General features: G+C 41.7%; 1 protein-coding gene across 2 annotated transcripts in view; it reads right to left on the bottom strand.

Annotated features, from left to right (window-relative positions):
• The window catches only part of HECW2 (HECT, C2 and WW domain containing E3 ubiquitin protein ligase 2), a 417,979-nt gene that overhangs the window by 109,832 nt on the left and 295,672 nt on the right, over nt 1-12,475 (bottom strand). For both annotated transcript variants that reach the window (XM_060152403.1, XM_060152405.1), the window contains 3 exons: nt 7,646-7,796; nt 6,866-6,969; nt 5,872-5,996 (listed from right to left, as the gene is read on the bottom strand). In XM_060152403.1, coding sequence (XP_060008386.1) covers nt 5,872-5,996; nt 6,866-6,969; nt 7,646-7,796 — 380 coding nt within the window. The remainder of the gene's footprint in view (nt 1-5,871; nt 5,997-6,865; nt 6,970-7,645; nt 7,797-12,475) is intronic.

Here is a 12,475-nt window from a genome sequence, read left to right as displayed (position 1 = left end):
TATTTTTTGGATCTGTCTCCTAAGGCAAAAGAAATAAAAGCAAAAATAAACAAATGGGACCTAATTAAGCTTAAAAACTTTTGCACAGCAAAGGAAACCATCAACAAAAGACAACCTACTAAATGGGACAAAATATTTACAAATAATATGACTAACAAGGGATTAATATCCAAAATATATAAATAGTTTATATAACTCAATATCAAAAAACGAACAACCCAATTAAAAATTGGGAAGAAGACTCAAAAACATTTTTCCAAAGAATACATACAGATAGCTAACAGGCACAAGAAAGGATGCTCAACATCACTAATCATCAGAGAAATGCAAGTCAAAAGCACAATGAGATATTACCTCACACCTGTCAGAGTGGCTATCATCAGAAAGTCTACAAATAACAAATGTTGGTGAGGATGTGGAGAGAAGGGAACTGTTGTACTCTGTTGGTGGGAATGTAAATTGGTGCACCCACTATGGAAAATAGTATGCTGGTTCCTCAAAAAACTAAAAATAGAACTATCATTTGATCCAGCAATTCCACTCCTGGGTATATATCCGAAAAAAACCAAAAACATTACTTCGAAAAGATACATGCACCCCAATGTTCATAGCAGCATTGTTTACAATAGTCAAGATATGGAAGCAACCCAAGTGTCCATCAACAGATGAATAGTTAAAGAAGACACAATGGAATATTACTCAGCCATAATAAATAAAGAAATTCTGCCATTTGCAACAATGTGTATGGAACTAGGGAGTATTATGCTTACTGAAATAAGTCAGACAAAGAAAGACAAATACTGGATGTTATCACTTATATGTGAAATCAAAAAATAAAACAGGGCTTCCCTGGTGGCACAGTGGTTGGGAGTCCACCTGCCTATGCGGGGGGGCACAGGTTCGTGCCCAGGTCCACGTGCCGCAGAGCGGCTGGGACCGTGGGCCATGGCCGCTGGGCCTGCGCGTCTGGAGCCTGTGCTCCGCAGCAGGAGGGGCTGCGGCGGTGAGAGGCCCGCGTACCGCAAACAAAACAAAACAAAACCCAAATATATATAACAAAACAGAAACAGACTCACAGATATAGAAAACAAACTAGTGGTTACCAGTGGGGAGAAGGGAGGGGGAGGGGCAAGATAGGAATAGGATATTAAGAGATACAAACCACTATGTATAAAATAGATAACCAACAAGGATATATTACACAGCACAGGGAAATAGCCATTATTTTGTACTAACTTGAAATGGAGTATAATCTATAAAAATATTGAATCACTATGCTGTACCCCTGAATCTAATGTAATGTTGTAAACCAACTATACTTCAACAAAAAGAAATCACAAATCGCACACCGTAAAAAGATGGTAGCTTGAAATTGGCCACAGTGGGAATATCAACACTGAAGAAATCGGTAAATGCAAATCAGGCCTTGATATTGTTTTATGGGCTGTCTAGACTAAGAGTGAGTAAACTATAGACTCATGGGCTGACTGGCTGTGTTTGCTAACCAAGTTTTATTGGAATACAACCACATCCATTCATTTACATGTTGTCCTTGGCCCAAACGCTGAAAATATTTACATGCTGGCCCTTTCCAGAAAAAGCCTACTGACTTTTTCTAAATAATAAGTTCTAGACTTAAGAAATTGGTAAAGAAAATAAAATGCTAATAATACAGATTAAAGTTCAAATTGTGCCATTACATTGCAAATAGCGCATGCACGTGCACACACACACAATGAAGGAAAATAAGTCCAATATTCAAACACTATTATCTAGCAAAACAAAGAAGGTGCTAGCCTCACTGACAAAAGAGTGTGAAGAATGTCAGCTCTCCCTCCAAGATATGTGCCATATTCATCCACCTGTCACCATCTCCACTGCTGCTGCACTAGTCCAAGTCCCTTCCATGTCTCACCACAGCGCCTTTTCACTCGTTTCCCTGATGCCAATCTTGCCTTTTAAAACCCAGTCTCAACACAGTAGGTAGAAGAAACTTTAAAAACGTCAAAACTACACCCCCACAGGAACCCCTTTTAGAATAAAGCCCATTTAGAATGAAGCCCAAACTCCTTGCCAGATCACACAAGCCCTACATTTTGAAGCCCTGCTCACCTCTCTGACCGTACTATGTACCACATCAAACTCATTCCTGTCCTCAAGCCTTTGCTCTTCCTTGGCAAGCAAAGTTCTTCTCCAAGACCTTTGCCTTTCTGGCTTCTTGACATTGTACAACAGCTTGAATATGACTCCTTGGAGAGGCCTTGCCATCCACCTGACCTAAACCAGCATCTGCAGTACCTTGGCCCCAAGTCACCCTAGCCCAGTCACCTGTACTGTTTCAGTTGCCTCACGACACATTTTACTGTCTGCATTATCTTTTCTTGTTCACTAGTTGATCTTTATTCCACTGTATCCTGAGAGTCTCGAATGTACTAGGCAAATCATAGGCATTTAATAATTATTGGTTGAATGAATGCATGAACAAATGAACAAAGGAAAACTCATGTTACCTGACCTCAAGTCCAAAGCTTTTCCCACCACAGCATGACACTTTCTGTTTTAGACTGACAACTCTGAATGTTATCCCATTTTTCCTTGTATGAAAGTCTACGATCTCCTAGAATTGTCGCATACACGAGTTTAGGTTCCTGTAATCTGGCTTCTGCTTACCTTTCCAGGCTCAGATCTGACTTTCACTAGTGTCCCATGGTCTCCGCACACCAGCAACACCAAACTGCTGTACTAGTAATTCGGTTTCAGTACTTCTATAGTAATTACTAAGACAGCCCTGCAACTTCATGGATCTCCTGTTTTGTAAATGCTGCTCCTTCTACCTAGAGAGCTCTGGCCCATCTAGGGCAAGTTCCTATTCAATCTTTAAAACCTATCAGTCTTTGAAACCTACTCAGTCTTTAAAACCTATCCCAAACGCCAACCCAGCCATGGCTCCTCCCATATGCCTTCTCCCCAGAGTTAATCACACACCCCAGCAGGATATCTTCTACAACCTTCCATCACCACACTTACAACTCTGCTCACTGCATTGGAATGTGTTTTCAAGTCTGGGGCTCCAGAGCCCACAGTTGCTGTCAATTTTGTATCTCTAGGACTTAGTGCCTGGCATACAGTAGGGAATAAACAACTGTTGCTACACTGAATGCCTCTTGCATGAAATCTGAGAACAGCCTTCTCCCAAGTCCTCTCTCTTCCAAGATAAACCCATAAACCATGTCAGTATGCTAACTGATCAATAAATACGTGCATACTAATAGCCTCGCCAACAGCTCCTGGTGACTGGACTATGCTGACTGCTACTTTTCCCAACAGTCTATTTTTCCTAAGGCATATAATCTGTCCGGTTAAATTCAAAATGTTCTTACATTCCCTTAACAAGCCTCTCAAGAGTCCTCTTCTTCAGTTTCTGTTCTATTTACCCACCAAAGCCTGCCAACTCTCTGCCTGTGATTCTCTCATGCTGGATCCTTCCTCGCTATTTCCTCACCTCCTAGTCTAGGCTCTTATCAGCTCCAGCCACGACGAATGGGTTATATACAGCTGGATGTCTGTGGCCAGGGTCTCCCCCGGCCCCCATTCTAAAGCGCTCCAGGTGCAGCTAAGACAACCTTCCCCTAATTAAAACCTCCAGGAAGCCGCTCCCTCAGCCCTCAGAGACTTGCGGGACAGGGCCCGCCTTGCTCGCCCTGTTACTCCTGGCACCTTGCAGAAACACGAAGCTCCTTCTCGATGCCTCCACACCTAGTCCAGTTTCGAGCTGTTTACTTGCACGTTAGCTGACCCAGCAAGATGAACTCCTGTGTCAGACCAAAGCCCTACAGGTGTTTCTCGTTTGTTCTTTTTCCCATCCCTAACAGCCAGTTTTTCACCAAGCCATGTCGACTCTACCTTCAAAATAGCCCTTGAGCCCGTGCACTTCTCTCCATCTCCACGCCAACACCAGTATTCCAGCCATCACTGCCTTTCCCTTGGACCGTGAAGATCCTCCGTTCTCATCACCCTGCTTCCACCCTTGCCTTTCTACGCTCTCCAAATCCAAGCATGTCACACTCTAAGTGCATGATGGCTTCCCGCTGCTCAGAATAGAATCTAAATCCCCTGCCATGTCCCATAGGCAGACCTATGATCTGGATCTCACTGACTTTCCAACGTAGTATCACACCACCCCCTTTTCTATCACTACACAGCAGCCCCTCTGCCCTCTTCTGAGCCCTGGGGCCCCTGCACTTCCTGCTTCAACTGCTTGAAATGAGCTTCCCCTGGCTTTTCCCATGGTGGATGATTTCTCATCTTTCAACTTCCAACTCAAAAATTATTTCTTCAGAGAGGTATTCTAGAACCATCTTTCTAAGGTAGCCTTCATTCTCTGCCCATTCTAGGATAAGAACTTGATCTTATTGCCCACTGTGTCTGCAGCACCTACCATAATTTCTAGCATGAACCGTGTTTTAAGTAATATTTATTGGATGATTAAAATAACTCACTATGCATATAGGACATGTTTCTCACTTCTGTCTTTGCTCATGCATACCCTCCACCTAGAAGGCCCTCCTACTCCTTTCTTTTTTAACCAGCCAGTGTCTGTTATTTATTCTGTGAGACAATTTAAGATTTACATCACAAAGAAATGCTTTCTAACCAACTTTCCTATCACACTCTAATTTTTTTCTTCACACACACATGCACGCGTGTGCCCAAACACAAGTTTTGGCTTAAACTATATAATATTTTCAAACACTTCTCTTTCCTTCTAGAAATGTCTGAGATAAATATCATGCTCAGGACCACAGAACAGGTATGTAACATTTTCCACTGTCACCCCATGGACTTCATATACCCTGGTGCCTCCAGGAGGTTAACACTTCCTGAGTAAAATTAAAACCTCCCATTCCAGATGGTAATTCCAAAATAAATGTGGGAAAGGGGCACATGAATAGAGCTGGAGAAACTGATTGTCATGAGGACTTAATGGGGTGGGGATTGGAAGCTAGCGAGGGGTTTCTTGGTTAAGGAACCAAGATAAGGAAAGGGGTAGAATTTTTGTTAAAAGTCAAGACGGGGGGAAATGAAAGAAAACAAGTGAAGGAGACAGTCAAAATGATTTCTCTCTATTTAAACAATGATTAAAAGGCTGACGTTTTTTATAACCTTCTGGTTAACAGAAGGTTGATTCTTTTAGCTGATGCTAACATTTTTAGGCCTCTAGCAAAATTACAGAGGGAGGGCTTCTAAAGGATAGCCATATTAGTAAAAGGAGGGAAATTTAAATCCACTTCATCCTAAACACATCACCATTACCCCTCCTCCCACTAGCCCCCCCCCCAAAAATCCTGATCTCCCATACAAACCTCATGTATCTTTAAAAAATTCCTCTATTTATGGATTTATTTTTTCAGATTACAGCAATGTATACATTTTATATTCATTCTTTCTTTTGGAGAGCCCGTACCAATATCTCAAAGCTCAATCTGACCAACGCCTGTTGTCAACTCTCAGATATTTGGTTGTACTTGTGCACGCAAAACAAGGTGGTCATTAAGAGCACAGACTCTGGAGTCAGCACCTCTGGGATTTTAACCCCAGCTATCACACTTAGTAGCTGTATAACCTTGAGCATGTTATTTAAGCTCTCTGTGCCTCAGTTTCTTCATCTGGAAAAACAGAAGTTTTATCTAACTCGTAGGTTTGTTTGGGCTAAATGGGTTAAGCCATGGGTAGTGCTTAACACTGAGCATGGAACACACGTGGTGCTCGGTAAACTTAGCTATTTTCATTCTTACTGTTATGACGTAAACGAGGATAATTTCCTCTGGCCTGGTGCTCTTTCCCTCACATCCTCTCGGATTTGATACTCACAGGGTTAGAATGCAGCACAGTGAAGAACTCTGGGCTGATGAGGAACTTCACGGGGGGAGACTGTAACAGCAACGTGAGCCTGGATCTGGAGGTAGAGTGGGGCGGGACGTTCTCCCGTCGGAAATCTAGACGGGGCAGACCACAGAGGCTTTCAGGGAGGTCTCTGCACGTGCTGGAAACATCTACTCACTTCCGTCTATATTTTAAAACAACACCTATATCGTTTGTTATTATTTTGATCCCCCAAACACTTTTTTACTTTTCTGTAAATCACGCATAAAACCCAATTGCTCTCCATCACATTAAAATGGAATTCAATAATATTTCTAGTCACTATTAACATTTTTTAAAATAAATTTATTTATTTTTGGCTGCTTTGGGTTTTTGTTGCTGCAGGCTTTCTCTAGTTGTGGCGAGCGGGGGCTACTCTTCGTCGCAGTGCACAGGCTTCTCATTGCAGTGGCTTCTCTTGTTGTGGAGCACTGACTCTAGGTGCACGGGCTTCAGTAATTGTGGCACGTGGATTCAGTAGTTGTGGCTCGCGGGCTCTAGAGTGCAGGCTCAGTAGGTATGGCGCACAGGCTTAGTTGCTCCGTGGCATGTGGGATCTTCCCGGACCAGGGCTTGAACCTGTGTCCCCTGCATTGGCTGGCGGATTCTTAACCACTGCGCCAACAGGCAAGTCCCCACTATTAACATTTTAATGCATCCTTAGATTTTATAAGTAATCAGATTCCATCTTTTTCTACTAACCCACAGATCCAGAGATTAAAGTAATTTATATCCTGTTTGGTTTTGTGATTCTTTTCTTAGTACTAATAAAAAGTCAAGGATTAGAAGAGGTGTCTGGTGAATTGGACTTTTTGAGTTGAATTACCTGGTCTTCGTGAAGATCAAAAGTCCTTTTAAAGAAAGCTTCATTTCTTGGAAATCCTTACTTACTTGTTTTCTATTTTTGCGAGATTACAAAACAAACCAACCCAAAGGCTCTTACCTGCACTGGCTTGGTGAAAGTCGGCTTCCTCCCCTGCCACATCAATCGCATTGGTGTTTTCCTCAGGCCTCTCATTTGTCATGGTTCTGCGGATACTCTGGTATCTAAAATCAGAAGCCTAGAGTTACAACACAGCAGCCTCTAAAACACGGGGCTCAACTGCTCCCCCAGAGCCCAGAAGTTTTCACCATCTTCCCAGCCTTGACCATTTCCTCCCCAAACCTCCATCCCCTGACCTTCTGGGCCATCTGTTAAGTAAATCCATCGGATTTAATTTCTTCTGTCCATAGTCTGTGGAACATTTTCTTAACAAATTAATAAAAATTTAAAAAAACATTGTGGCCTTTAACCAAAGGAAACTAAATTCCTATATTGTTAAAGAACAACTTTTGTTCCATAGCAATTAGTTTTGGGAAAAGAAGGACAGATTTTTAAAAGCTTAGGTAACTAATAAAGATGCATTACGAACGAAGATTCTAGGTATTTAAAAAGCTATCTGGCTTCAAATGGCAAGTGTATATGCTCTGTTTTACTAAAAATCAATGCCTTGGGTTGACTAAAGGGGTCATCTCATTACTTATTTCCTCTCTATTTTCTAAGCAAGCTGTGGATGTGGGCGCTTATTAATTTTTAACCAAGAGACATTCAATGAAGTCTATGAATCAAGAGAAGTGACAGCTCCACCTTAATGACAGGACCCCCAGAGATGAAAGAGGCGACCGTGTTTTCCATTTTGCGCTGTGTAAAAATGAGCCCAACCACAAAACTGCCCATCCTCACCGCCGGTTCAGCTGCTCCATCTGCTGTATGGAGTTGGACCTCTGCAGCACCTGCGGGGCAGGGGGAGCTGTGGGCCGCTGCCAAGTCGTGGTTCTGTTTACGTGATCCACGTAGAAGATCCTGCCATGGCTGTCAATGCGTGCCTCCCAGTCTAAACAGCAGTAGTGCACAGAGAGGGATTAGGAGGGGCAGCTGAAGCCATTAACGTGGTTCATCAAGCAGCACGTGTTTTCTCCCTGACATGCTATACTTTGGGGCTAATAACTATACCTGGGTGCATAATCCAGCACTTCCCCCCAGTCCACTCCAGAATGTTTGACCAGTTAGTAAAACAGCTCCTGTGTGCATAACCAACACCTTAAAGAATCCCTGAATGTAGGGGATCCTCCCAGATCCGCCCACAATGCTCATCCTTCACGTATGAGCAATTTTAAAAATTACTAGTTGGTATCATAATATTTTCGATATGCACATCAAAATTGGTACTGATGTTTATTTTCACCCAAACTTGATTTCTTCTGTTTTTTTTCCAACCTAGATGAAAGACTCACAGCTGGAAATTTCTACGTGTATATCTACACACAATTTTAGTAGATGTAGTCTTCGGAAGAAGGTAGTGCTAGCCTAGTCATCAAACAGTATCATTATCTACAAACTTCCATTTACACTTTCCCAAAGAGGAATACACTTTCAGAGCAAGGTTAATGACTTGTCTCCAACCTTAAATAAATACAATGTTTTAAAAGATTATTTACTTTTATGTTTAAGCAATCTCATTAAATGTGTTAGTCTTTGTAAACAAATATGTAAGAGCATGTTCAGTAATAACAGCAAGCACAGTAGTCTTCAGGGCCAGCCATCCCACCTCTGTGAATTCTCTAAAAGGCCATTCCCCTATAAAAATAAGCAGAGCGTGAGCTGATCTTTACAAAAGGCAACAATTTTTAAATTGATTGCAATTGGGAAGGGTAATTTATATTAATTTATATAGGAACATATGAAAACAGCAGAGATCTATTCTTTAACCAGGAAAGTGCTTTATACATTGCTATTTCTAGGACAAATATGTTTTGAAATTAATAAGCACCTTTCTCTTGAGCCGCTCTGTTAATTTCAAAACTCTCCATGTGATCACACAGCTTATCAGCAGACGCCGTGGGTCTCATCCTAGAGACCAGGACGAAAGCATGTTTGCTCCTGACCAGCTATGGCATCTACTCTGGAGGTGAACGGAACAAGTATTCCAACTAAGTCCTTAGGATTGCAAAAACCTGCACGGTAGATCCCAGCCAGCACTGGAAGACCACTGAAGACTGCCTCAGCTGGGAGTGGAAGGATATCTTTTTGTTGATTTCAGCCGATCATAATTTATGACACGTGGCAAGGGAAAGAAAAATTTTCTGTGAGGAAAAGCACCACACAGACAACAAACAACTCCGTGTCACTCATGCTCCAGGGTAACGCGGACTCACAATGAAGCAGGCTGCCAAGAATGAATTACTCAGGCACAGCTACAATCCCATCAGCAGGACATTTCCAAAAGGCCTCCTGCTCAGCCTGCCATATGCTGACAAACAGTGAGCACATAAAGGCATTTTCAGGAACCATCGTCTAAAACCTTTGATCCATTCCATTGTTTGGCTCTGCTCACTTTCCCATCTCAAAGATTCTGAGAACAAGTATTCCCACTGCATTCCTCTCTCATTAGAGCCAGGATAATTCAAGCACATACTATATGTCAGATCAAATGCACATGGGAACAAATGACCATTCCTTCCCCCCCAAGAATGTTTACAGAAGCTTCCAGTTTTTTTAAAAATATGTAGGATAGGTCAATTAGGGATAAAAACAGAACAGAAACCAACTAAAGGAAGCAGAGAGAGAGATTCTGCCAAGCTCCCAAGATAAGGTTGTCACTACAACTTGGCTCTAAGTATTCTGGCAGTTACAGCAGAAGAGAAAACACACTGCTGCATACTTTCCATTCTCTGACAAAAGAATATTAGAAAAGTATCTTCAAAGATGGAACTTTTTCCTTGAATAAACTATACAAGAATTTACCCCAAGAAATGTGACCTGTATGCGGGCCACATGGGTAGGAAAATGGAGGAGGGGGTATCTCCAAATATATTCACCACTGTGCCTTGCACATAGCATGTAATGAATGAATAAATAATTTAAATAACGTAAAGCTATTAAAAAATGATTCTTCTTATGGTTACCGGGGGGGTCGGGGGGAGGGATAAACTGGAAGATTGGGATTGACATCAACACACTACTATATATAAAATAGATAACTAATAAGGACCTACTGTATAGCACAGGGAACCCTACTCAATACTCTGTAATGGGAAAAGAACCTAAAAAGAGTAGATATATGTATATATATAACTGATTCACTTTGCTGTACACCTAAAACTAACCCAACATTGTAAATCAACTATACTCCAATAAAAATTTTAAAAAATGATCTTGTATTCACTTTCCACAAAGGCCAGGAATAACCTTCATTTGTATCTCAATAAAGACATTTCTATGCAATGGGAAAAACAAGGTCCAAAAATTTGCTTTCTAAGAATATGGGATGTTGGATGCACATTAAGACTCTCCCTATCAAATATCATATCTTTAAATTGAGGTTGTTACTTAAGTCCCCATAAAGAGAAATGCTATACTGCTGGTTTCAAGTGGACACTCGGCATTGAACTGGGAAAGACTGTTATGCTATTGGCTTATTCGTGAACTACATATCTACTCTTACCCAAGCGGTCAATACCCTTCCATCCAGGCAAGACAGCAGAGGTGCCTGTAGGAAGGTCAGTCCTCTATCATTATCTATCATTATCTATTCGTGGGGGTGGGGGTATGGTTGCTTTAATATCTTGTTAAGTATTTACATGAGGCCTGGTTTGTTCTTGGTTAAGAAAGCATATGAGAACACATGGCCTGGTATCAGTTTCTTTCACAGACAATGCTAAGATCACACAGGCAGGGTTAGAAGACTAGGATCTTGGCATTTACTTCCCTGTCTTGCCACACTGTAAACTGGGGTACATAATCAGTGTGCAGCGAGACTGACAGCAATGTGTTGGGTGTGTGTGTGTGTGTGTGTGTGTGTGTAATGCGTTTGTGTGTGTGTAATGCACTAGATTAGCAAGTAGAAGGCCTGTATCTGGCCATGGCTTTGTCATACCTTTGCTACATGACCTTCAACAAATTACTACATCTCTATGGCCCACAGTTTCTTTACCTAAAAAATTAGAAGACAGAGGTAAACATTGCTAAGGTCCCTTTCAGTTCTAAAATAACATGAATCTGCAATGACACCCATTTTATCACATTAGGTTCAGGAAGGTCCTAGCAACATCTTACGTCTAGGCCAGAATTTCCAAAATAGATTCTAAGTTAATTAAGCCTTTGGGGCCAGGGGCTTTGGGGTTCTGAGGAGTAGGGCTGCTGAACCACCTGCCAACCCCACTTTAAACACTGCAGCTCCAACATTATCTGTTGTGCATATTAGTCTTCCACATAAGATTTCACTTCCATAAAGAGCTTCACAGCAATAATAAAGTTTGAAAACTATTATCTAGAGAATGTTTCTCAAGGTGTGGGATTCTGACAGTATGTGTCAGAATCATTGTGAGGACCAATAAAAATGCAGATGCCTAGGACACACCCCAGGTCTTCAAAATGAGACTATCTGAAGCCAGGACTCAGTTATCTACATTGTTAACAAACTTCCCAGGTGATTCCTAGACACACTAAAATTTAAGGAACACTGACGTAAATTAACAAGAACTTAAGACAGCAGTTAACTTACTGGACAAACCCATGGAGCTAATGCTGGATTTCTTAGAAGTCATGAAGTGCGGGCTCGCAAGAAACTAAATTTCAGCCTAAATACCCCAAACTGAAATCCAGGAGCAAGTGTACACTTAAGACACCCTGAGATTCAAATATAATAGCCCCCTTTAAATAGCTGGATATTAAGGGTAAGTCAGAGAGTTAGCACGAAAATCTATGCCAAGCCACTGTCACAGCATTAATTCCAGATGCAGGGAGGTAGAGCTGGGCAGGTCTTAGATATTTTCAACTTTTAGAATCAATATATGTAGGCAGGGGGCAGGGGTCATCACTATGGCCCCTCTTCATCTCATCACTCTTCTTTCTCGCTCCTCTCAAACTAGACCTTGGTCTCCACTGGGCCACCCAGGTGATTAGATGAAGACGTGAACACATCTCAGTGAGTGCTGAGACTGGGAAGAAGGTCAATGTCTAGACAGGATGAATCACATATCAGGGGAAGCCAGCACTGAAGTGTCTACTACGGAACTCAAAGCGGTGAGAGGACTAAGAGTAGGGAACTGACCTGGTTGTAACTGGATTAAGGAAAACGAAGTACCTGAATATTGTGAAGTAAGTTTATAAACCCACTGTAAAAATTATAATAACCGTGGTATCCTCACCAAAATGGTGAGATGATGAAGTTACAATAAACTAAGTGTACTTTTAAGGAAAAAAAGCTTTGTAATAGATGCCAGAAATCAGTGTTTAATGGATTATTTTTTCCTTATTTAAACACTCAAAGAAGTATGATACCATTTGTATAAAGTACGAAAGTAAGTTAAACTTGTCTGTGCTCTGGGGAGTCAGGACAGTAGGTCCCCTTGCTCTTCAGGAGTGGGGGTTGGAGACTGGTAGCGGGGCACAAGTGGCCTCCCAGGGACCACAGATGTGGTGCTGATTGCCTGGGTGGGCACAGTTTGGGAGAATTCAGCAGGCTGAATGTGCTCTTTTCTGCATGTACATTATATTTGAATAAAAAGTTTA

The sequence above is a fragment of the Lagenorhynchus albirostris genome, chromosome 6, assembly GCF_949774975.1.
Source record: "Lagenorhynchus albirostris chromosome 6, mLagAlb1.1, whole genome shotgun sequence".
NCBI classification, from domain to species: domain Eukaryota; kingdom Metazoa; phylum Chordata; class Mammalia; order Artiodactyla; family Delphinidae; genus Lagenorhynchus; species Lagenorhynchus albirostris.
The sequence above is the reverse complement of the archived record's forward strand: the minus strand, read 5'-3'. Positions and strand labels throughout refer to the sequence as shown.